This window comes from Protomyctophum parallelum, assembly GCF_964188405.1.
Source record: "Protomyctophum parallelum genome assembly, chromosome: 9".
Lineage (NCBI taxonomy): Eukaryota > Metazoa > Chordata > Actinopteri > Myctophiformes > Myctophidae > Protomyctophum > Protomyctophum parallelum.
Genome location: NC_139706.1, coordinates 10,053,469 through 10,079,785, shown reverse-complemented (window position 1 = coordinate 10,079,785; position 26,317 = coordinate 10,053,469). Strand labels below are relative to the sequence as shown.

General features: G+C 42.3%; 3 protein-coding genes across 4 annotated transcripts in view; 2 read left to right on the top strand and 1 right to left on the bottom strand.

Annotated features, from left to right (window-relative positions):
* The window catches only part of LOC310864898 (clathrin heavy chain 1-like), a 37,062-nt gene extending 31,539 nt beyond the window's left edge, over window positions 1-5,523 (top strand). The window contains exons 31-33 of one of the 2 annotated variants that reach the window (XM_083773725.1): window positions 24-44; window positions 3,191-3,266; window positions 3,790-5,523. In XM_083773725.1, coding sequence (XP_083629851.1) covers window positions 24-44; window positions 3,191-3,266; window positions 3,790-3,920 — 228 coding nt within the window. In that variant the 3' untranslated portion in view covers window positions 3,921-5,523. The remainder of the gene's footprint in view (window positions 1-23; window positions 45-3,190; window positions 3,267-3,789) is intronic. The other variant, XM_083773726.1, reaches the window with a different exon arrangement.
* A 668-nt stretch (window positions 5,524-6,191) lies between these two features.
* On the bottom strand, window positions 6,192-15,104 carry cfap45 (cilia and flagella associated protein 45; the record flags this gene model as incomplete). Its single annotated transcript, XM_083772541.1, has 12 exons — window positions 6,192-6,359; window positions 6,819-7,043; window positions 7,413-7,606; window positions 8,228-8,341; window positions 9,024-9,170; window positions 9,251-9,380; window positions 9,792-9,970; window positions 10,377-10,547; window positions 11,580-11,724; window positions 14,352-14,491; window positions 14,721-14,846; window positions 15,096-15,104. 12 exons carry the CDS (start codon window positions 15,102-15,104, stop codon window positions 6,284-6,286), a joined length of 1,656 nt encoding a protein of 551 aa, XP_083628667.1. The 3' UTR covers window positions 6,192-6,283.
* A 2,064-nt stretch (window positions 15,105-17,168) lies between these two features.
* slc37a4a (solute carrier family 37 member 4a) overlaps window positions 17,169-26,317 on the top strand; it is a gene marked incomplete at its 3' end in the record, with an annotated part of 34,390 nt that continues 25,241 nt past the window's right edge. The window contains exon 1 of the mRNA XM_083772898.1: window positions 17,169-17,371. The remainder of the gene's footprint in view (window positions 17,372-26,317) is intronic.

Below are 26,317 nucleotides of genomic sequence, written 5' to 3'. Positions count from 1 at the left end.
GCCTCTCTGAATTTCCCTTTCAGGTTGATGCGATTAAGGAAAAGGTGAAAGTCGAATCCATTTTCCAACTCATTCTTTCCGAGCCCGTCCCCCCTGTAGCGTGTAGTTTGGAGGAGTGAATCTAGCGGAATCTGCATGAGTCTGAACCCCTCTCCTCTCCTATCCCTTCCCATATGTCACTCTGCTGCTTTTTGAGTCCACACCTCCCACTAGATTTCTACCTTTCCTACCTGTACAAAGCCACAGGACTAGTCCAGAGTGGGGCTCTCCTACTGCTCACCCTGCTGGCCTCAAACACACTGGGTTTACTGGCATCTGTGATGGCTGGCTGGCTCTATTTGTTCTGTCGAAAAGTTGTCGTCCGTAACGCAAGAAGCATAGTGTCGAGGGATGTTTAAAAAATAATAATAAAACATGCTCACTTTGTTGAGAAGCACCAGTTGTCTCATTTGAACTGACCTTTATTTCCAAACCTAAATTAGTAATTAACAGGGTGTCTTTTTGCACACATGCATAAGATCAATACAGTACAATTAAATATAGTTAATCGTTAGTGCAGGCAGTGCCTGGCACCAATCAAATCCCTGATTTACATTTACAACCAGCATTATTTGTTGTTTTTACTTCATTCACTTCATCCAAGCCACAGTCAAGAGGCACCAAATAATTTCCTCCCAACACACCACATAGGCCTGTCACAATTATTACATAATCAGTGTTGTAAGCTTGTAGATCAAATATTTCTGCTATTTTGTAAAGATTTGTGTCAGTGATTATCTTGTCTATTTAAGTTATTTGTCATATCTCCCCTGTGCAATTGGTGATTTCGAAGCCTAAAAGGCAAATGGAAATAATACTAATAACAATTAAATCGTTAATCGCAATAATATGTGTGACAATTAATCGTCGACTTATATTTGTAATCGTGACAGCCCTATCCACACAGTCAACAGCTGCACCTGATGCCAGCATGCCTGGCCACCCACCTCTCCAGGGGCAGTGGGACGTGGAGAGCACTGCTCTGGATCAGTGTGGTCACAGCAGGTCCTCTTCTTCCCTTTAGACTCGTATGGATACTAATGGCGCATAGCTGCAGTCTGCTGCTGGAATCCGCCAAACCTTACTCTCCCCGGGTTTTGGTTTTGGGTACTAGGGTTTGGTTTGGTTGGAAATGTATAGTGTATTCTTTAAGGAAGCAATTTAGGGCCTCATTGTGAATGTTCAGCCATTTAATCGGAGGAGGCTAGCCACAGTGCTTGTTCATAGCCAGGTTGGCGGGCAGCAATGTAGACCACAGCAACGCATCAAGACTTAATTGCAGGAATAGAAGACCCAGTGCAGCATTTGATGAAGTGACCATCCTTTCAGAGATTTCTTACCCATTATCTTTTCTATGTCTATGCCTATTCGACTGAATTAACCTCAAAGCTGTAAAAAAAGAAAATCACATTTCCATTACTTTTTCAATTCATTTGGAGCACTTTTCTTTCTTTTTCCCCAATGTTTGAGTATTCCCTGCTGCTGTAAAGTGTGGTCTCTTCAGTGACATGTGACTAGGGCCGGTGGAAAAAGCATAACCCGTGTACAGTAGTTTAAGTGTGTAAAGGGAGCTGAAATGTGTACTGTAGAGCAACAAGCATGCATTCCGCTCCTCTCTGTAGCAGCACCCTGGACAGGCTAGGAGACATTGTCGTTGGCTGTGCCTGCTTCCGAAAAGCCTTGAATTGGCCGTACAAAACCATCCCCTCCACCCCCTTTTCACTCTCCCTCCACTTTGCTGTCTGTCTCTCTGCCTGTCTCTCACTCTGTCTCTGTCCGTCTGTCTTTCTCTTGCACTCTTCTCTTTTAACGGAGAAATTAACAAAACTGCCGCTTCACAGCATGTTGGTCTCTTCCTTGTAATACTTTCTCAATTGAAACTAAAGCCTGACTTGACTTGAAACGGCCTGCTTAACCTGACTGACTGACGGGTGGGTGGATGCCGACCAGCAAGTATGTTGAGAACTAAACCCCCAGGCTAGTAAGAGAGGTATTATCGTATGTGTGAACTATAATACTGAAACCGCAGACTATTCTATAGCCGCAGACTGATTTCTGAAATTTGCTCCTTCCTACTGTATGAATTACTTGTCAGAACTTGTTTTTGTCCTCACACTTGTGCTGCCAATACGTACATATTTAAGCGTAAAATCGGAAGTCCCACAATTCACACTTAGATTCTGTGTTGTACAGTTGACCGAATTCCGGTCATAGTTTATGTATCTTAACTTGTTTGGTTGGTAATGCTAGTAATGATTATTTAGAACGTGGTAGTTTAAACTTGAAGGGGTTTGGTTCTCTACATACTCAAAGTACTTGAGATTTAGATTACGGTAATTGGGTGGCTGGATGGTGGGACCATTGTTGTCTAGCTTTTGTTTCCCTTTCTAATTCCTGACTAGTCTCCCCTCACCTGACAAAATGCCAACGGATTCGAGTGAAAATCAACCGATAATTCCCAGTAGGTTAGTTATCAAGCTGATCTTATCGGTCTACTGCACATGCTGGGAGCCTACTGAAAACGACGAGCCTCCTCATACCCTCACCTAAACATAACCGCAAGCACGTAGCAGCGCGGTCTCAACCTTAACACATGTTCGCAAACCTTAATCCGGTCGTTTTGGTCTACTGCCTACTGAGAAACAACAAGCCTCCTCATACCCTAACCTAAACATAACTGCAAGCACGTAGCGGCGCGGTCCCAACCTTAATCGTCGTTTTCGTTTTATCAATGCCAATCGCAGCCAGTAGGCTCCCAGACTACATGCAGTAAGTCGATAAGATGGGCTTTATAAGTAACCTACTGGTATTATCGGTTGATAACATTCGAAGCGGGTGTAAATGCTGGGCTGTGTCTTATTTCTAGAGCTCATGTATAGCGTCCATAGAGTAGCCAATAAGGTCATAGCTCATAGTAGTCTCCTTGGCCTTCCCAGTAGCGAGGTGGGCCTCTCCGGCCTCATTTAATTTTAATCTGGACTCTTATTCGTCTTCGCCTGTCAGGACTCATGGTCCCATCCGCCAGCCAGGGAAATAACCCAGAGGTCAGTTTCTCTACAACAAAACCCGCCCTCGCTCTTCAAGAGCCATCTCTTTTGTGGCATCATCCATGCGGTCTCACTTCTCCAACGTTGTTCTGTTTCTCAATCAGGTCGACAAGCTCGAGGCCTCCGAGTCCCTGAGGAAGCAGGAGGAGCAAGCCACAGAGTCCCAGCCCATAGTTTATGGTACAAACACAACTAATAATATTATGTACATTTTAACATAGTTTATGGTGCAAACACAACTAATACCACCAACAAATATATAACATTTATGTTAAAAAAAGATTAACACATGCGAGACAATGCATGGCCATGCTAATGTAATGCATCACGGATATCCTTGCATCTTTGGCAGTGGTTTTCAGTCTGAGGACCACCAGTGGTCCTTGAGTGGGTTTCCGGTGATCCCCAGCTAAATGAAGTTGGTAACCAAATGGATCCTTAACTTTTTAGTGTTTAATGAAACCAAATAGACCCTTACGGGTCCATTTTCTTATCCAACAATAACAAAATCTGTGGCTAAAATGTATATGAAATGGTGATCCGTGGCTCAAATGCCGAAGAAATAATGGGCCTTGATATGAATAGGGTTGAAAACTGTATGGGAATACTTTGTCTTGTATGTGTGCAGTAAATATGTGGAAACCATTTTGTAATGGTCTTGTTGATGGTCTTGTTGATGTTCTTAATGATCTTGTTTCGGCAGGCACACCTCAGCTGATGCTCACGTCAGGGGCCAACGTGGCTGTGCCTCCTCAGCAACCTTACGGCTACGGATACACAGCGCCCCCCGGTTACGGCCAACCCCCCCAGCCCGGCTTTGGCTATGGCATGTGACCGCCTTCTACCCAGCCAGCACCCTCTCCTCCAAATTGACCAAACCTGTCCCTTAAAACACCCTCAGTCACCCATCATCTCCATCTGTCTCGCTTTCTCTTTTTTTGTGTTCCCACACCAGCTTTACCATGGTCTTCTACTCACAACAGAGGCCACAAGCAACAACCCGTTCTCGTTTTAATTACTATTTTATTATTATTTTTTACTTTCTCCTGTTGAAGAAAAATGCAAGTGCGATGAAGGACTTTTATTTGTATTCTTTGAGAAGAAATCGTCTGTTTTTCACATTCCATATTTATGACTACTTTTTGTGTTAGAATTATTATTATTATGTTTTCTTTGTACCGGTATGTTTGTTTTTATGGTTTTGTGGGGGACGTGAACTTGCTCGAGCTCAGCAAATGAACCTCTTGTAGTAGGTGGAGGAGCATCGGATTTGCACTCTGTCGTGAGAAGAAATGAATATAGAAAGCTCTTAATTTTGATGTACTGAACATGTGAACAGCTTACATTGTCTCGTTTGTCTGTATAATGCATTTCATCATTGTATATTCTGAGAAGAAAAGTTACATATAATATTTGAACATATATTGCCATTTGGGTGGCTATAGCTAGCAACACTAAGTAACAATAGTATATTCTGCACAGGCGTGTAACTTTATGGAGTTTTAAATGCATACAGATGTGTGTTGGTGATTGAATGGGGGCGTGTGTTTACGTGTGTTTTGCTTGAGTGTGAGTGAGTGAATGAGTGCGCGTGCATATGACCTAATGATCTAAATAAGAATTTTAAACCCCCCTCAGCCTGTAACCGGGCTGTCCAGTCCACCCCCATAGATGTTAGCACTCCCTCATCGGCTCCGTGTGTTTAGGTGACCTTCTCTCTTGTGCCGTGTACAGTGCTTGTGCGTGAGACCGTGTCTGTGTGTGTATGTATGTGCAGGGATGGGGACCACCCACGGCTACGATAAACTCCCCAGGGGACCTTAATAACGTTACAGTGTGTGTATTTACTCCGACGACCCCCTCCTCCCCCCCCCTCGTGCTGGGGGTCCGTGTATGCCTGGTGTTGTGATGTTTCCTAGGCCACCGTTACTTTCTCGTGTGTACAGGTGTGTGTGTGTGTGTGTGTGTGTGGGGGGTGGGGGGCGGGGGGGAGGATGAATTGAAGAAGAAGAAAAAAAATACGAGTCCCGCCAGTCCTCCCGCCCGCTGTCTGGTGTCCAATTGACTCGGGTCAATGTGTTCAGCGCCAAGAACAAACAAGAAAAGGAGCAAGTAAAATAAAAATAAGACAGGGCGGGGGAGGGGTGGGACCTTTTGATGTCCTAATGTCAACTTGATTAGATCAGTTAAGCACTCCTGTAGGTTATGTATTTAGATGGTTATGATGAACTTAGTACAAGTACATCATACAGTTCTCTGTCAAGAATGGTCTGAAATAAAAGCCTGTATTTACCTTGATGTACTAAAAACCTCCCTTAATTACTTTGAGGCGTGTGTCAGTGTAAAACTGTCATCCTTGAGTTGAATTTCCTCTCCGTTTATGCACATGAACGACAAAAGGGACTGCCAGCGATACGTGGAAGGCGACAAAAGGGAATTACATTCTAGGCTAAATAAAATGATCCAAATTTGTATCCTGACGATGTGCAGTTAATCTGTGGAATATTCCAGTTTGAAGGAAATTGACAAATGCACTAGGGCTTGTGTTTACAGTTGATGCTTTTAGTTAAAAGCCATAGTGTGGCATCTCAACATTTATAGAAAATGTAGTTGGATCATTTGTAAAATATACACATTCGCAGACAATCAATGGTGTATATGAATGCTCTTATTTCCAGGGACCGGAAGGGTTCCAAATGGACCCTTAAAGGTCTGGAACCAAATGGACCTGTATTTTATGGGGGTCCTTGAAATTAAAAGGCTTGAGAACCACTACATTAAAGCTAGTGTAAGTGATTTTCTTTGGTTAAAATAAGTGTTTAAAAGCTCTATATTGTGTTAAAGAGCTGGAGAGACAGGGAGACCCCTGTTACTGAACACGTACTCTATTTCTATTACATTTTTGAATAGTTCAAATAGCCGATCTACAAGCTCACAATGTGTAATGTTTTTTGTATAAGAAGTTTAGGTAATAGTAAGATACAAATGTCAACAGTCAACGCTTATATAATCAAACAGCCATGAAAGTGCAAAGTGAAGCTTTATTCTTATTCATTCCCTACTGTTGCAATGAACTAACTTAAATTAAATTGCGTATGAAAATGTACTGGTGGAGAGAGACGGACTACTGTGTGGAGTCTGCTCTGGGTGAGTACAGTATGTTTGGGGATTGGGTTTCATTCATGGTGAAGATCAAGCTAGTGAATTACAGCAGACAATACACGGGCCTTCCTTTCCACGTCTTTGCAGTATTTCTCTGGTAAACCAGCAGCCCTGCAAACACACAAGCATTTCAGAATGAGGACACTTGGATTATTCCCGCTGCTTTCATAGCCTGTGTTGAGCACGGTGAACGTAACTGTTTTTTTCTACAGTAGGAAATTGACATGACTAATGGGCCAACCACACCAAGCACGATAATACAAATAACCCATACTGCTCCCGGGTTGCCGTCTACATTCCGGCTGTCACCCGTCTCCCCGGTGGTCACCAGACTATACCTGGTTTTCACATAGTCTATTCCTATGAGTCACTATAAATAGAATACCTCAGAACGAAAATACATCGCATGGATGCACCTGGGACATATCCTCAGTGATTTACCACCATAACTATATCAGAACCTTTCTTGCCTATGTCATCAGAATCATTGTTTATACTCACATAAATGTACTTGGTGTGGACAGCCTTGAGTGTTGAACTTGATCTTTACACTGCCTGGCCTTTACTTACTTTAGCTCCATCAGCTTCTTCTCCTTGATCTCGTTGAGACGGACACGTCTTTGGCGCGCCTCCTCATTCAGCTGGTCTCCTTCCTTGAAGATGTCCCGTCTCTTAGCCACGGCTAGCATCTCTCGCTCCCTCACCTGCTGTCGAATGCCGTCGGCGTGGTGCAGCACTCTCTGGACATGTCTCTCCTCTTCCTCTTTCTGCTTGGTGATGGCCTCCTGCTGGGCCCTGGGAGACAGAGAATGATGTCCATAAGGAGCTGAGGACTACATGGAGGACAGGTCATGGGGGGTCACTATACTAATAGTTGGAGTTCATTTTTCAGGGATCATGAACTTAGCGCTTTTGCAATAACTTGTGTAGTAGAACGTAGAACGTTTGGCCTAAAAAGCCCAAACCGCACCAATGATTCGCCATGCAACTCCATGCAACCATTATCCCCAATGGCAGTTGCAAGGCGTTGCAATGGTGTGGTTTGGGATTATGGGGTCACCCCAAATCATTGCTGAGTGCATTACAATTCATGACAATCTGCCCATTAGATTTTGAAATATAGGAACATTTGGCCTAAGAGAAAAAGGAAGAATGAATGAATACCTCAACACCCTCTCAAACTCTGCCCTCGCCCGGCCGGCTTCCATGGCCTGCAGGCGCTCTTTGTGGACGACCTGCTCCAGACGAGAAGCCTTCAGCAGAGCGTCCTCCTGCGCCTTCCTCTGCGCCTGTTCCTTCTCCTTTCTCCTCCACTCCCTCTCCGCTGCCTCCCGGTTCCTCCGGGCGCGGAGCTCATCCTTGGAACACAGGTAACAAGCTGTATAACCCCCTCTTCAATTCACCACATGTTTTACTGAATTAAGTTTTCATTTTGAGAATACCGGCTTACTCCATTCATCCCCATGCATTCTCAGTGGTTATTTTGTTTAAACCCATTTATGTTCTGAGACTGAGTATGCTTAACCCATTAAGACCTGAGGCCGATTCTACAAATGTCTTTTAAATTCTAACAGTTTTCTGATAAACCTATGTTGCTGTAATCAGTGGTTCTCAAACTTTTTCCATGATGTCGAGGACCCCCAAAATGATCTGTATATGGCCGAGGACCCCCATCTCAAATTATGTTGCTGAAAATAGCCGATCTACAAATTTTCATCATGCAACCAAGTGTAAAATGACTTATACTGGATCTCTTGTCCACTATAGTCCCTAACATTTAGTCTAGTTTTTATCTGTTGATGAAATTGTCAATACATTTAGTCTTAGTTTTAGTCATCATAGCTTAATTTTCATTTAGTTTTCGTCAGTGAAAAAAGGTAGTCGACGAACATTTTTCGCCTTAGTTTTAGTCGACAAAAACAACACTGGCACATACCACTGAGCATTCCATATGTACGGTCACACACTAGGTGAAGTACCTGCTCTGCCTTGTAGTCTCTGTCTCTCTCCTGCAGGGCCCTCAGCCTGGCCACCTCCTTCTCCTTCTCCCTCTTTACTCGCTTCTGCTCTGCCTCGTATTCCGCCTCCCGCTCCTGTGGGGTGTCGTTCATCATAATACAGAGGTTACGGTTAACCCAGTGCTGTGGTAGGACTTGGTTCAACCGCACTGACACCCCCAATGTTCACAGAGGCAAAACCATGAAAGTGTAACTAAAGTCAGTGATGAAGATGAAGACGTACCTGTGTTGAAGAAGAGCACGAAACAATGATGACTTTTATGAGTGCTGCAATAGTTTTGCACGTTAGAATAACCTGTCATTTTTCTCGCATAAGGGACCTACCATTCAGAATGTTGTAGGTTTCCCACTACATGTCACTTATTAGCCTTGTTGTAAGTATGATTTACTACTGCTAACTATCTGTACAACTGCATGTTTAGCCTTAATACACCTTGACACCTACGTATACAACTAAAAAGACAAAAGTTGGTACTGTACTGGCACACCCGAAATCATCATATACCGTATACAGTTAATATGTGCGTGTGTGTTTGTGTGCGTGTTGGGTTGCGCACAGGTGGTGAAAAACAACCATGCTGTTTTCGTGCTCAGACCCACCCAGCCAGCCACCCAGCCACCCACACACATAAGGGAGTGGTTGCACCACTCTAAAATAAATTAGGTTTTTCCATGGACGGTTTAGTGATTACCTCTAATGTCAGCCAAGAGAATGATTAAAACAACAATCAAATGCTTGTCCTCCATATATTCTGACCATTTTCTTGTGAGTGAACTCCATGGCTCTGTGGTCCGCCAGTCTCTCCTCCTCCAGCTTCTGCTCCTTTGCTCTCAAGACCTCGGCGTTGATACGAATGATCTCCTGTTGCAAGAGCCGATGCTCCTCCTTCTTACGCTCCATGGACTGGAAGACGGCGCAAGTTTGTTTGTATAGAAGAATATTTCATAACCAATATCATCAAACACATACAGTACGTACAGTACCTCCAGCTCCTCCTTCTGCATCCTCTCCAGGTTCTCCAGCATCTGCTGCCCTTCCTGTTCCTTCATCTCCTCCTGAAGCAGCTTGTCTTCCAGACGCTCCTCAATCTGAGAGATAATCTGCTGGTTCCCCCTGGAATAATAACGCACATGCGGAGAGCATTACAGTATATGTGTGATACTGTGATAGGAACCTGCGTATGAAAACGTGTGTGCACGTGCGTGCGCTCACTTGAGAAGCACTCAGCTGGGTGAGGCTGGAAACCGAATTTACCCTGTGGGATGACATAGGTCTAAAACACTGGTTCCCAAACAGTGGGTCGTGACCCATTTTTATGGCTCGAGTAAGAATGACGAGACGGTTTTAGCGTTCGTCCCAGCGATGGCGATGGGATATGTCCTGTTGCACGTTGACCCGCGTCGATTCAACTGGCGCCAAACCACACCAATGGTTCGCCATGCATCTACTCGCTACTGTTTGGCTGCAGCTGAAGGAGTTGCATGGCGACCGATCGGTGTGGTTTGGGCTTCTACGTCTGCTCACCGGATCATCTGCTGCCTGCGGAGCTGGTCGATCTGCTCCTGGAGCTCCAGGGCCCGCAGGCGGTCCAGCTCCATCATGCCGTCCAGACGCAGCTCCTCCTCCGACAGCTCCCCCTGGATCAGCCTCTTCTCCAGGATCTGGGCGTCGCGCACCGCGTGGCACTGTGCGCCCCGGATCACCTGCAGGGAACCAGGAGGGGTGAGTGTGCAAGTGCACAATACACACACACACATTGAGTTTGAGTTACAATGCTGGCTGTGACTAATGAAGCACAGGGAACTTTCCATGGTTAAATTAAAAATCACACGTCACTGCTGCTAAAAGCAAACCTTAAAAGTTCATAGACTTGGCTGCATGCCACGTGACGTCATGTGTTTTTTTTTTTGGGGGGGGGGGGGGGAATGCAAGTCCATAGACTTGGCTACAATATGAATTAATTTCTGAAAGCAAGACGTCGGAGGGGATAGACTAGAGCCCCTCAAAAAAGAAAACAGAAAGCCAACAAACACATGCACGCGCGTGTGCGTGCGTGCACACACACACACACACACACACACACACAGCCTGTGCGGTGGTAGAGCTTACCTCGTTGAACCTCTTGACCTCGTCCTCCTGCTCCATACGCATGGCGTTGGCCCGCTCCAGCAGGTACTGCTGGCGGTCGCGGGCCTCGGCCTCCAGCTCACTCAGCGGCTGGTTCTTCTTACGCGACAGGTCCGCTTGGTGCGTCTGGGCTTTCCTCTCCTCTGCTGCAGCCTAGAGATGAAAGCAGACGGAAGGCCAGGGGTGGATGGAATTTTTTAGTGAGGGGTTCGGGATTCATTGATGTGTGGGATGTGACAAGATGGGTGATAGAACACTGTTTCTTTCTATTTATTATTATAGGTGGTCCACGGATTAAATGGTCCTTGTGGATAGAGCGTCCTTCTTTCATGACGACGAAATAATTCCCCATGCCTTTTTCCCATAGACTTTTCAAAAAGGTTTTATGTAAAGATCTGTAAGCTTCGAACAAAGCCAACTCGGATCGTGAGATTCGTGACAAATCATAACAAACACAATATGTCGGGCCGAACAAATAATTAGAAAGAAGAAAAAAAGGGCAGGGTGCAACACTTTTTTTTGTTGTTTTTCTTCTTTGTAATTATTTGTTCGGCCCAGAATATTGTGTTTGTTTGTCATAATTTGTCACGATCCGAGTTGGCTTTGTTCGAGGCTTACAGATCTTTAAATTAATACTTTTTGAAATGTTTATGGGGAATGAATGGGGAATTATTTCCTAGGATGAAGGCTCTATCTCTGTCCTCCTGGTGGGGGCTCCTCACCTGTAGGGTAGGTGATTTTCTTTGGTTAAAATAAGTGTTAAAAAGCTGTTTTTTCAGTAACAGGAGTCTCCATGTCTCTTCAGAATTTTATCAAACAGAAAATGCATTTTCACGTCGGGATACCAATTTTATCCAATCAGGATAGAGAAACAAGTGGAATTGTAAGTGATGGCACAAACAAATGTGCAGGCAAAATTGGAACTGGTGAGATTTCAGATTGATTGGCTAAAATCTTGTCATCTACCTGATTTAACCTTTTAACAACAAATGTTTTGTTTTAACCAAAAAATATCACTTACTCTACCTTTTAATTGGCATGACGACTAAATTGGGGAGAAAAAGGGGAGAAAAATAATGGACTACTACTACTACTAAAATATAAAATTAATCCTAAACCTACCTTTAAGAATGATATGCAAATGGCAGTTAATGCATTTCTATTGGTGATTTAAAATGTTCTCACAATGGCCTCCTCTCTCTTCCTCTGCAGCTCTTCTGCCATGGCCTCCCTCTCTTCCTGGGTGGGAACGTGGGATGCAGAGGCCATGCGCTTCAGTTCCCACGGCGGCAGGATGATAGACAGGCCCGATGGATCCTCGTTTCGGATCCTGGACAAAATAAATTAATGTTTGAATAGGTTGTGATTTACTTCTTGACCAGTTAAGGAGATGCTGCATGGGGAATGTGTGTGTGTGCGTGCGTGCATGCATGCGTGCGCGCGTGTGCACGTGTGACGTGTGTTTGCGTGCGTGTGTGTGTGTGTGTGCGCGAGTGGTGGTGGTGGATGAGCATCCCAAATGTCCCCTGTCACTCAACAGCAAAACATTTAAACAAATGCTTACTTTACAAAGGACAGAAATTAAAACTCTATGTTATACTTTGGCTATTAAAACAGCACAGACTACAAGATCACAACGCATCCCATCACCACCAGAGGTTCTTTTCCCCCGCTATTCATTTCGATGGAAGTTGCTCAGTGGCGTTTTGAAGCACCCGGAACTACCGTGTAGATTAGAACATCATAGTATTATCAAATAGCAGGCAGGCTGTCGACTTGGTATAGATACATAATATACATATAATAAGTATATATAAGTATAATATAAGTATATATAAATTAAGCATAGAATAATAAATCAATAAATAAGTATATCTTTTCAACACAATTTTAGCAGGCACTATAGTATAATACATAATGGGCTCTTTTTTTTGTTATGATTTAACAATTTCTAAAGCTATTTTAACTATTATAAAGCTACCAGCAGACTAATGGCCATGGGTGCCGTTCCGAAAGCTGCCACTAGGGGCAGTAAAGTCGTTGGCCTGGGGCCTGCAGGCACCTTCCCGCAGTAGTCTATGGTCTGCAGCCGTTACCTTCTCACAGGACGTTCATACGACGTCCATACGACGTCACACACAGACGTCTCTGTAAACCACCAAACCCCCCAAAACGTATAAAACGTATATGTCGCCGTCCCAGCCAGACGTCCATACGACGTCCATACAACGTCGTCGATTACGACCTGACAGTCAAACTAAGGACGACCAGGATACGTTTGCAAAAAGACGTCCATATGACGTCCATACGACGTTGACAGGACCTGCTTGCATTTGGCTAGCCAAACGCAAAACGAACCACTACGGACGTAATGACATTTCTGGCCACAACGTGGGTGTCAATACGCTGTGACGCTGTTCCAAATGTCACTGCGCAGGCTGCAAGCCCCTTCTCACAGGACGTTCATACGACGTCCATACGACGTCGTCAATACGACCTGACAGTCAAACTCAGGATCCGACCAGGATACGTTGCAAATACGACGTTGACAGGCAGGACCTGCTTGCATTTGGCTCCATTCACACCAAGGAAGCAGCTTCTAGCTTTGTGGTCCCATGTTATCTCTATGCAGAGCAGTCTTTTCGTTTTGAAGCTTGGAATGAACAGCTTTTTTTTGTTTAGCGTGCTTTTTTTCATAGATAATATTTTTTGAGGGAATAATTTGTATTGGTTTATCACATTCATGTATTGATGAACCAATCGCATATAGATTTTTTGGAGGGAATCATTTCAATTGGTTTATTGCGTTCATGTAGGCCTGATTGATTGATTGATTGAAATATTTATTAACAGTTTGCAGAATTACAGTACATTTCAAGCACAAACTCAATACAAAGACTGTTAACTGTGAGTGGACGACCCAATTAAGCATTACACTTGTTTACAACAGTGTCCACCTTGTTCAATTCATCAAAACATTTAGAGACGTACAAATAGACACTTCCATATAGTTAAAGAACAGAACAGGAATTCATCATAAAGGAAGCAAAAAGGGAAAAGAAACATACAGTGAGGGGAAAAGGGGGGGGGGGGCGGTGGGGGGGGATTCAGATTTTACAGGGGCCACTTTCGAATTGCAGTCGTCCGTAGGTGCCCTTTGAGAGTGGTTTTGAAGGAGTCAAGGGATTCACATGTCTTAATGACTTGGTAGGGCGTTCCACATTTTGGTGGCATAGGAACGAAAATAATTTAGTCCCTTGTTTGTGCCGAATCTGGGTTGTACATGGTTTGTTGCACTCCCTCTGGTGTTGTGGGTGTGGACTTTGTTTACATTAAGGAAGTATCTAGACAGGTACATGGGTATCTTGGTGGTGTATCGAATCTTGTGGACCAGACCCATTGCAAGATGCTGTACTCTGTCGTCGACCCTAAGCCATCCCAGCCTGTCAAAGTGGGCAGGGGTGAGGTGGGTTCGAGGTGGGTTCGGGGGGTGAGGCCAAGTAGGAGCCTGACCAGTTTGTTTTGGGAGGTCTGGAGCCTTGTTTTAAGGGCCTTTGAGGTGCAAACGCAAAACGCCCATTCATATTGTAGCGTTGAACCACATACACACATACACACACGCACACAATATTCTACATTCATGTTTTCAAGTAACTTGAAGCCTGTAAGACGTTTGGAGTTTAAGTGGACAGTTAATGAAGTTCAAGCCATTGTAACTACTTTTTATATTGCCAATATTTTTTGTTCTTGCTTAATGTAAATCGCTCTGGATTAAGAGCGTCTGCTAAATGCCAGATTGTAAATTGTCATGACGTCACTACCCCCCTCCCCGCAAAATACATAATTAATAAAAGTCCCCAGACTTTTGAGAGCCTGACGGCGCCCCTGGTATAAACCACTGCTCTGCATGATTCATTCGTGAGTTAGCGATCAGAAAAGTACACCTTTATGACCTACTTCAGGTCACGGATGAGGTCCTTAGTGATGATGCGGACTTTGTTTGGTTGACTCCTCTGAGAAGGAGCAGAATGGGCCTTGGACCTGGACGCTGAGGTTCCCCTCGGCTCCACGTGTTTAGTGTCATCATGGGGCAATTGCTTGACAGAAAGAAACATTATACAAACACACTCATCAAGTGTATTTTTTAGTTTACCATAGGTTCATAGGTACATATTCTTTTGCATTTGTCTTTGCTGCCCTCACATTTGCAGATGCTAAGGTTTACTTAAATTCAAATCTATTTAATATACATTTTCAACAAACTACACACACACACACACACACACACACACACAGACAACGTTATATACATGCTTAAAGTAATACCAGTTTTGGGGTCCCGAAGAGGCTCTCGTCCACTCTCGAGGTGAGGGCCAGGGTTCGGTAACGGCGTGTGTAGGAGCTGCCACTGTGCCGTGAAGCAGATGAGACCGTCCCATGCACACTCTGCGGCTAGATTATGAAAGGCAAATTATACATCAGTGCTTCTCAAACCTTTCTCAAGGACCCTCTTGTCATGAAAATTAGAATTTGGCTGCAGACCCCAATCTGAAAATATTTTGTGCCACGTACGGACCACCATACAAGATTTGTGTTGTTACACAAATATTTAATGATTTTTAAATTGTTATAGCCAACCCACTTTGAGAAACCTGTTATACAGTGCACATGAAAGTCTAATGTATCAGTATAGTACAGTACCACTACCATGTTAAATGTGTAATAAATGTAGCCTAGGCATACTTAAAGTTTAAAATTTTAGCAGTTTTTGACAGGGGGGCGGGGGCATTCGAGCATGGGGCAAAATATGTATTTTTTTTACAAAATATTATGGCGATTTATTATTTTATTATTTACTATAGTTGTAATAAACCCAAGAAATTACATCTGGCCACAAAAGATCACAGGATCTACTGAATGTGACAGCCTTCCCCCAGTAGGCTACCTTCACATTCAGTAGATCCTGTGATCTTCTGTGGCCAGATGTAATTTCCTGGGGTTTATTAGGACTATAGTGAATAATAAATAAATAAATCACCATCAAATTTGGTAAAAAAATACATATTTAGCCCCATGCTCGAATGCCCCCGCCCCCCTGTCAAAAAGAGCTAAAATCCCTAAAACGAAAGAAAGCAGCAAATGAAAGAAAATGAACACTCACCTTTTAGTTTCTCTAATAACAACCTAAACCTAAAACATGAACCTTGGTTGAAAAAAACTAAAGTTGTCCTTTAACGCTGTGGGAGAGGGGTTTGACATTCAATCAACGGGAACTCGTGACATGGTTTTAAAAGAAGCATGTCGCGGTGTCCTCAACCCTGAGAGGGAAGGCGTAGATAGAGCAATTTGTAACCAATTACTTTAAAAGTCAAGCGTATTATTGTTACTATTTCCATGGCCATCTCTGTACTTTTGTCCACTTTCTACTTCTTCACTTTCTATATTGAAGTAAGTGATTGCTTTGAACTTTTCAAAGCATTAAAGGACAACTTTGGTTTTTTTCAACCAAGGTTCATGTTTTAGGTTGTTATTAGAGAAAGTAAAAGATGAGTGTTAATTTTCTTTCATTTGTTGCTTTCTTTCGTTTTAGGGATTTTAGCTGTTTTTGACAGGGGGGCGGGGGCATTCGAGCATGGTGCTAAATATGTATTTTTTTACAAAATATTATGGCGATTTATTATTTTATTTACTATAGTTCTAATAAACCCAAGAAATTACATCTGGCCACAAAAGATCACAGGATCTACTGAATGTGACAAACTGACATATTGAGCCTATACACACAGTATAAGCCTTCCCCCAGTAGGCTACCTTCACATTCAGTAGATCCTGTGATCTTCTGTGGCCAGATGTAATTTCCTGGGGTTTATTAGGACTATAGTGAATAATAAATAAATAAATCACCATCAAATTTGGTAAAAAAATACATATTTAGCCCCATGCTCGAATGCCCCCGCCCCCCTGTCAAAAAGAGCTAAAATCCCTAAAACGAAAGAAAGCAGCAAATGAAAGAAAATTAACACTCACCTTTTAGTTTCTCTAATAACAACCTAAAACATGAACCTTGGTTGAAAAAAACTAAAGTTGTCCTTTAATTGGGTCAGAGGGAGAGCTAATATCAACTGAACCATTCCATGTTATTCACAGACACTAAGCTATAAGAAAAAAGCTGAACATTACATTGAACTGAAGTCTAAAGAAATGTATCAGTGATTCTGCTGATTCATGTTAATGCCTATAATATTAGCTATATATAATAAGCTATAGTATAGCCTATATTGAGTGAGTGGGGAGGGATAATATACTGAAATTTGAAACTTACCATGACAGACAGGAATGAAGAAATAAAAGCAGCAACGATGCGGAATATATTAAGTCACCAATCTCGACATTGTGGTTGCATAAACTAAAATAAGCCTTTTAAACTGTGTTGATCTTTTTTTGTATATGGGTTGCGATCAGGTTGCGATAAGAAGTCGCCTACACTCAACACATCTCCATGTTGTGGTTGTGTTGTCACCATGGAAACGCGTTTTGGGGGAGGAGGAGGAGGAGTAACCTGACTTTGCCAGATGGGGGCGGTATTGGGTAACCAAAGCTGTGAAACAAATTTGTGTAGCAAGCTTCTTGGATCTGGCAGCGTCAGGTTAGAGGAGGAGTGGGACGTTTGACAGGCAGATGGGCAGGCATCATCCACGTGGTCTTCCTGGAAGTTCCTGCCCGTGTTGCCGAGAAGATATACGGTATCTATGCGGCTGCCCACACGTTACAGGCTAGCGCTGCCTGGCTGTCAGCCGCCTCCTTTGAAGTCTGGTTCGAAAGCAGGCGCCGGCCCCGTGGGTCGGCGCAGATGTTGTGCTACACCTTCAAAGTTCCATAACTTCCATTCCATGTGACAACTAGAGAGAACAATCAGTTCATAGTAGCCTACAGTAGGCCACTTGAACAAACTACCCGAAGACCTTATAGTGATTAAGGTAAAGTTTCGATGCGCTTTGACGGACGTCATCTTTTCGTACAGAATGTCGCTGCATGCAGCCACGCTTGATGGAGTCTGACTTTACTTAGTTACATACACGCCGGGTTTAGATAATTAAAAATCAGACACGATAAAAACACATAGGCCTATACAAAAATAATAGACAGTATAGCTAGATCTTGATCAAAGACTTTTTTTTAATTATTATTAACAAAACCTTATTCATCAGTTTAAACCCCACACTTCTACAATGCACTTATAATAAAGTTCTGCACATGTTTTATCTCGTTTTTATAGGACATTAAAAAAATGGATCATGTTGTTCAGGGCTTCAGGCATGCATGCCATCATCACCACCCAGCTAACATGTCCACCTGGGCCCAATTGGGTTTTGACATGGGCTATGGGCTTGGGTTCCAAGTGGGCCGTGCACCCAGTATTCACAAAGGGCCCACCCGTGTTAGCCCATATGGGCTTATGTGGGTTTCTAACTGGGTCTTAGGTGGTATCCAAATGGGCCATTTTATTTCAGAACCATGTGTGCCACCTGTGTTTGCCTATATGGGTTTGAACTGGGATCTGATTGGGCCTTAAGTGGGTACCAGCTGGGCAAATTATCAGGCCACACTTGTGTCCGCGCTCATTGTCTTCCGTCCTGTTTCTGTTGTCACCTGCTGTCGATTCTTCATTCCTACGGATAGGATGCAGTGCGCCACATTGGCGGTGTTTCCAGTTTTCTGTAGTAGTTTCTTCAAGTGTACAAACTTTATGACTGTATAGCACTCGATCTGTAGAGTCCTACATTACTATCTCCTACGATCAAGGGTTAGGGTTATGGAACTGTAGCATGCCGTTTTTCATCATTTTTGAGGACGAAAATCACTCCGACACCATGGACTATAGCCCATGGTCTGGAAGTGATTTTGTCTTTTACAAATTGAACCGGTTTTCAGCAGGTCAAATGAGGTACAGAAAACCGTATGACTCCCAGGCTGATCTCACTGGGGGAAAACTGTATGAGTTTATTTGTTTAAGAACTAACAATCAATTGAAAAATATATTCTGGATGTGTCACTTACAAGCCAAATTAGCGCAGTTGGTAGAGCATTAGACTGAAGATCTAAAGGTCCCTGGTTCAATCCAGGCTTTTGGCAGTTGAAATGATGTACAGAAAATCCTATGACTCTTAGGCTGATCTCACTGGGTGAAAAACTTTATGAGTTTTTTTTTGTTTAACAAGTAACAGTCAATGTAAAAATAAATACTGGATGTGTTACTTTCAAGCCGTAATAGCTCAGCTGGGAGAGCGTTAGGCTTTAGATCTGAAGGTTCCTGGTTCAAACCTGAGATTCGGCAGTTGAAATGAGGTACAGACAACCGTATGACTCTCAAGCTGATCTCACTGTTGGATGAACTGTATGAGTTTATGTTTAAGAACTAACAATACATTGAAAAATACATTCTGGATGTTTCACTTACAAGCAAACAAATAAAAAAGTGAATTGTCTGCAGCCAGTGGCTCAGTGTGTTAGAACACTGTCCACATGTTTGGGAGATGGTGAGTTCAAACCCCAAATAATTCTTTATTTTCAAGACCAATTTCAGAAGAAGAAAACAAACAAAAAAGCATTGTGAATTGTCTCGAGCCAGTGGCTCAGTGTGTTAGAACGCTGCCACATGATCGGGAGATGGTGAGTCTGCAGTAGAAATGAGGTACAGACAACCGTATGACTCTCAAAATGATCTCACTGCGGGATGAACTTTGAGTTTATGTTTAAGAAATAACAATTCATTGAAAAATACATTCTGGATGTGTCACTTACAAGCCGAAATAGCTCAGTTGTAAGAGCATTAGACTGAAGATCTAAACGTCCCTAGTTCAATCCTGGGTTTCGGCAGTTGAAATGAGTTACAGAAAACTGTATATAGTTTTGGAAGACTTACTATAATATGTTGTTTTTCATGATTTTGAAGGATAAAAAAAGACATACTGTACTATAGTTCATGGGTTTGGAAGACATACATGTGTACTTCATGATTTGGAGGATTACAAAATATCAGCCAAAATCCAACTCCAAACTCTAACTCACAGGCAAAGGAAGACTGTTGTTGCAGATAGCAATAGGTAACTGAGTTAGGGTGCTGTCATGGTTTTTGACGTGCCAATCATTCTGATTGACAGATTCCTTGGCCAATCAGATCGGTCTGCCTTCAGCCAATCCTAGGGCTCCTTACATTGTCTCCTCCAATCAAAGGGTCGCAGACCCGGACCACTTCCTTGTTTATAACTGGATGAAATACTCTGACCTGTTTTAGATTTATAGTGATTCTTCAACTTCATTTTCTTCATTTTCACAGTTTTTGACGTTTTATTAATATAATTGATCATTCTAGTTCACTGCTAGATCTGTAACAATCTTCTCTTATGGGGTTAGGGTTAGGGTTAGGGTTAGGTTCAGGTTCAGGTTCCACGGGTTAATAAAGTGTAAATGTGGGGGTCCTTGACAAGAAAAGGTTTGGGAACCATTGTTGTAGAGGGACTATAGAATAGATAGATGTTGATAGTATTAAGTTAGTTACTTTGACAGTGTACAAATGGAACCGGTTTTCAGCAGGTCAAATGAGGTACAGAAAACCGTATGACTCCCAGGCTGATCTCACTGGGGGAAAACTGTATGAGTTTTTGTTTAAGAACTAACAATACATTGAAAAATATATTCTGGATGTGACACTTACAAGCCGAAATAGCTCAGTTGGTAGAGCATTAGACTTAATATCCAAAGGTCCCTGGTTCAATCCAGGCTTTCGGCACTTGAAATGCTGTACAGAAAATCCTATGACTCTTAGGCTGATCTCACTGGGTGAAAAACGTTATGAGTTTTTTTGTTTAAGAAGTAACAAGTAACAGTCAATGTAAAAATAAATACTGGATGTGTTGCTTGCCAGCCGTAATAGCTCAGTTGGGAGAGCGTTAGACTGTAGATCTGAAGGTTCCTGGTTCAAACCTGAGATTCGGCAGTTGAAATGAGGTACAGACAACCGTATGACTCTCAAGCTGATCTCACTGTGGGATGAACTGTATGAGTTTATGTTTAAGAACTAACAATACATTGAAAAATACATTCTGGATGTTTCACTTACAAGCAAACAAACAAAAAAGTGAATTGTCTGGAGCCAGTGGCTCAGTGTGTTAGAACACTGTCCACATGCTTAGGAGATGGTGAGTTCAAACCCCAAATAATTATTTATTTTCAAGACCAATTTCAGAAGAAGAAAACAAACAAAAAAGCATTGTGAATTGTCTCGAGCCAGTGGCTCAGTGTGTTAGAACGCTGCCACATGATCGGGAGATGGTGAGTCTGCAGTAGAAATGAGGTACAGACAACCGTATGACTCTCAAGCTGATCTCACTGCGGGATGAACTTTATGAGTTTATGTTTAAGAAATAACAATTCATTGAAAAATACATTCTGGATGTGTCACTTACAAGCCGAAATAGCTCAGTTGTAAGAGCATTAGACTGAAGATCTAAACGTCCCTAGTTCAATCCTGGGTTTCGGCAGTTGAAATGAGTTACAGAAAACTGTATATAGTTTCGGAAGACTTACTATAATATGTTGTTTTTCATGATTTTGAAGGATAAAAAAAGACATACTATAGTTCATGGGTTTGGAAGACATACATGTGTACTTCCTGATTTGGAGGATTACAAAATATCAGCCAAAATCCAACTCCAAACTCTAACTCACAGGCAAAGGAAGACTGTTGTTGCAGATAGCAATAGGTAACTGAGTTAGGGTGCTGTCGTGGTTTTTGACGTGCCAATCATTCTGATTGACAGATTCCTTGGCCAATCAGATCGGTCTGCCTTCAGCCAATCCTAGGGCTCCTTACATTGTCTCCTCCAATCAAATGGTCGCAGACCCGGACCACTTCCTTGTTTATAACTGGATGAAATACTCTGACCTGTTTTAGATTTATAGTGATTCTTCAACTTCATTTTCTTCATTTTCAGTTTTTGACGTTTTATTAATATAATTGATCATTCTAGATCACTGCTAGATCTGTAACAATCTTCTCTTATGGGGTTAGGGTTAGGGTTAGGGTTAGGGTTAGGTTCAGGTTCAGGTTCCACGGGTTAATAAAGTGTAAATGTGGGGGTCCTTGACAAGAAAAGGTTTGGGAACCATTGTTGTAGAGGGACTATAGAATAGATAGATGTTGATAGTATTAAGTTAGTTACTTTGACAGTGTACAAATGGAACCGGTTTTCAGCAGGTCAAATGAGGTACAGAAAACCGTATGACTCCCAGGCTGATCTCACTGGGGGAAAACTGTATGAGTTTTTGTTTAAGAACTAACAATACATTGAAAAATATATTCTGGATGTGACACTTACAAGCCGAAATAGCTCAGTTGGTAGAGCATTAGACTGAATATCCAAAGGTCCCTGGTTCAATCCAGGCTTTCGGCACTTGAAATGCTGTACAGAAAATCCTATGACTCTTAGGCTGATCTCACTGGGTGAAAAACTTTATGAGTTTTTTTGTTTAAGAAGTAACAAGTAACAGTCAATGTAAAAATAAATACTGGATGTGTTGCTTGCAAGCCGTAATAGCTCAGTTGGGAGAGCGTTAGACTGTAGATCTGAAGGTTCCTGGTTCAAACCTGAGATTCGGCAGTTGAAATGAGGTACAGACAACCGTATGACTCTCAAGCTGATCTCACTGGGATGAACTGTATGAGTTTATGTTTAAGAACTAACAATACATTGAAAAATACATTCTGGATGTTTCACTTACAAGCAAACAAACAAAAAAGTGAATTGTCTGGAGCCAGTGGCTCAGTGTGTTAGAACACTGTCCACATGTTTGGGAGATGGTGAGTTCAAACCCCAAATAATTCTTTATTTTCAAGACCAATTTCAGAAGAAGAAAACAAACAAAAAAGCTTAGTGAATTGTCTCGAGCCAGTGGCTCAGTGTGTTAGAACGCTGCCACATGATCGTGAGATGGTGAGTCTGCAGTAGAAATGAGGTACAGACAACCGTATGACTCTCAAGCTGATCTCACTGTGGGATGAACTTTGAGTTTGTTTAAGAAATAACAATTCATTGAAAAATACATTCTGGATGGTTCACTTACAAGCCGAAATAGCTCAGTTGGAAGAGCATTAGACTGAAGATCTAAACGTCCCTAGTTCAATCCTGGGTTTCGGCAGTTGAAATGAGTTACAGAAAACTGTATATAGTTTTGGAAGACTTACTATAATATGTTGTTTTTCATGATTTTGAAGGATAAAAAAAGACATACTATAGTTCATGGGTTTGGAAGACATACATGTGTACTTCATGATTTGGAGGATTACAAAATATCAGCCAAAATCCAACTCCAAACTCTAACTCACAGGCAAAGGAAGACTGTTGTTGCAGATAGCAATTCAGTATTTTAGCTGTGACGTGAGCGCCCCCTCCTGAGATACTTCCGGGTCCTACTTTTGTGTCGCTTTTGTGTCCCCATGGAGTTATACTGTGACGCTCCGTCGGACTAAATCTGAGACGAAAACAACCACGAAAGTCTCATTTTACCGCTTTCCTCGCAACAACAAAGCTGCGCTTCTCTCCAAAATCTGGCTGTGACAGGCCGTCTGCCCCACATGGAATACTATCGCCATTTTATTTGATTGTGTCAACTAAATCCTCATTAATGCAAACTAGATTCAACATACTCAAGCCTGCACACATTGTAAATATCCCCCGAAATATTTTACCGAGCAAATGGACTGTTGCCACCTTCAATAATAATGATAATAATAGTCTTTATTGTCTCCACATCATATATTTTTGTTGTCATGGACACTTGTACAAAACATTAATAATTCTACTCGAGTTGGAAGCATTAAGACCCATTTTAACCCTCTATGGCTTCCTTTCTGAAAAATAACGTCAATTTAAAAAGATTCACGCGTTTAGATATTCTATTTACAATGGGATGCGGACGGGAGCTGGTGCCACTTGGACCCGGACGTAACGTAGCACTACAAAATGACGTCGGACTTAAATACTGAATAGGTAACTGAGTTAGGGTGCTGTCATGGTTTTTGACGTGCCAATCATTCTGATTGACAGATTCCTTGGCCAATCAGATCGGTCTGCCTTCAGCCAATCCTAGGGCTCCTTACATTGTCTCCTCCAATCAAATGGTCGCAGACCCGGACCACTTCCTTGTTTATAACTGGATGAAATACTCTGACCTGTTTTAGATTTATAGTGATTCTTCAACTTCATTTTCACAGTTTTCACAGTTTTTGACGTTTTATTAATATAATTGATCATTCTAGATCACTGCTAGATCTGTAACAATCTTCTCTTATGGGGTTAGGGTTAGGGTTAGGGTTAGGTTTAGGTTTAGGTTTAGGTTTAGGTTTAGGTTTAGGTTTAGGTTCAGGTTCAGGTTCAGGTTCAGGTTCAGGTTCAGGTTCCACAGGATAATAAAGTGTAAATGTGGGGGTCCTTGACAAGAAAAGGTTTGGGAACCACTGTTGTAGAGGGACTATAGAATAGATAGATGTTGATAGTATTAAGTTAGTTACTTTGACAGTGTACAAATGGAACCGGTTTTCAGCAGGTCAAATGAGGTACAGAAAACCGTATGACTCCCAGGCTGATCTCACTGGGGGAAAACTGTATGAGTTTATTTGTTTAAGAACTAACAATCAATTGAAAAATATATTCTGGATGTGACACTTACAAGCCAAATTAGCGCAGTTGGTAGAGCATTAGACTGAAGATCTAAAGGTCCCTGGTTCAATCCAGGCTTTCGGCAGTTGAAACGAGGTACAGAAAGTCCTATGACTCTTAGGCTGATCTCACTGGGTGAAAAACTTTATGAGTTTTTTTGTTTAAGAAGTAACAAGTAACAGTCAATGTAAAAATAAATACTGGATGTGTTACTTTCAAGCCGTAATAGCTCAGCTGGGAGAGCGTTAGGCTGTAGATCTGAAGGTTCCTGGTTCAAACCTGAGATTCGGCAGTTGAAATGAGGTACAGACAACCGTATGACCCTCAAGCTGATCTCACTGTGGGATGAACTGTATGAGTTTATGTTTAAGAACTAACAATACATTGAAAAATACATTCTGGATTTGTCATTTACAAGCAAACAAACAAAAAAGCACTTTGCTTTCCACACTTACATCAAATAGCACAAAAAAGCTGTGTAGTACTATCCAGCAGTTAGCTCAGTGTGATGAGAGGCTGTCCTTGGGAGCCACAGGTCCAGGGTTCAAATCCCACATTAGTCATAACTGTGATACTTTGCTTTGCACACTGATTTCCAGAAGGACAACTTTAAAGCAGCCCAGAAATTCACCATGTTTGTGTGCCTCAGTGGCCCAACGGATAAATCACAAGTTATCTGTAGAGTACCTTGTAGAATTATGCTAGTTCAAACCCAACACACTCAGTAGGAAGGTGCTGTTTTTTGACGTGCCAATCATTCTGATTGACAGATTCCTTGGCCAATCAGATCGGTCTGCCTTCAGCCAATCCTAGGGCTCCTTACATTGTCTCCTCCAATCAAATGGTCGCAGACCCAGACCACTTCCTTGTTTATAACTGGATGAAATACTCTGACCTGTTTTAGATTTATAGTGATTCTTCAACTTCATTTTCTTCATTTTCAGTTTTTTACGTTTTATTAATATAATTGATCATTCTAGATCACTGCTAGATCTGTAACAATCTTCTCTTATGGGGTTAGGGTTAGGGTTAGGGTTAGGGTTAGGGTTAGGGTTAGGGTTAGGTTCAGGTTCAGGTTCAGGTTCAGGTTCCACAGGTTAATAAAGTGTAAATGTGGGGGTCCTTGACAAGAAAAGGTTTGGGAACCACTGTTGTAGAGGGACTATAGAATAGATAGATGTTGATAGTATTAAGTTAGTTACTTTGACAGTGTACAAATGGAACCGGTTTTCAGCAGGTCAAATGAGGTACAGAAAACCGTATGACTCCCAGGCTGATCTCACTGGGGGAAAACTGTATGAGTTTATTTGTTTAAGAACTAACAATCAATTGAAAAATATATTCTGGATGTGACACTTACAAGCCAAATTAGCGCAGTTGGTAGAGCATTAGACTGAAGATCTAAAGGTCCCTGGTTCAATCCAGGCTTTCGGCAGTTGAAACGAGGTACAGAAAGTCCTATGACTCTTAGGCTGATCTCACTGGGTGAAAAACTTTATGAGTTTTTTTGTTTAAGAAGTAACAAGTAACAGTCAATGTAAAAATAAATACTGGATGTGTTACTTTCAAGCCGTAATAGCTCAGCTGGGAGAGCGTTAGGCTGTAGATCTGAAGGTTCCTGGTTCAAACCTGAGATTCGGCAGTTGAAATGAGGTACAGACAACCGTATGACCCTCAAGCTGATCTCACTGTGGGATGAACTGTATGAGTTTATGTTTAAGAACTAACAATACATTGAAAAATACATTCTGGATTTGTCATTTACAAGCAAACAAACAAAAAAGCACTTTGCTTTCCACACTTACATCAAATAGCACAAAAAAGCTGTGTAGTACTATCCAGCAGTTAGCTCAGTGTGATGAGAGGCTGTCCTTGGGAGCCACAGGTCCAGGGTTCAAATCCCACATTAGTCATAACTGTGATACTTTGCTTTGCACACTGATTTCCAGAAGGACAACTTTAAAGCAGCCCAGAAATTCACCATGTTTGTGTGCCTCAGTGGCCCAACGGATAAATCACAAGTTATCTGTAGAGTACCTTGTAGAATTATGCTAGTTCAAACCCAACACACTCAGTAGGAAGGTGCTGTTTTTTGACGTGCCAATCATTCTGATTGACAGATTCCTTGGCCAATCAGATCGGTCTGCCTTCAGCCAATCCTAGGGCTCCTTACATTGTCTCCTCCAATCAAATGGTCGCAGACCC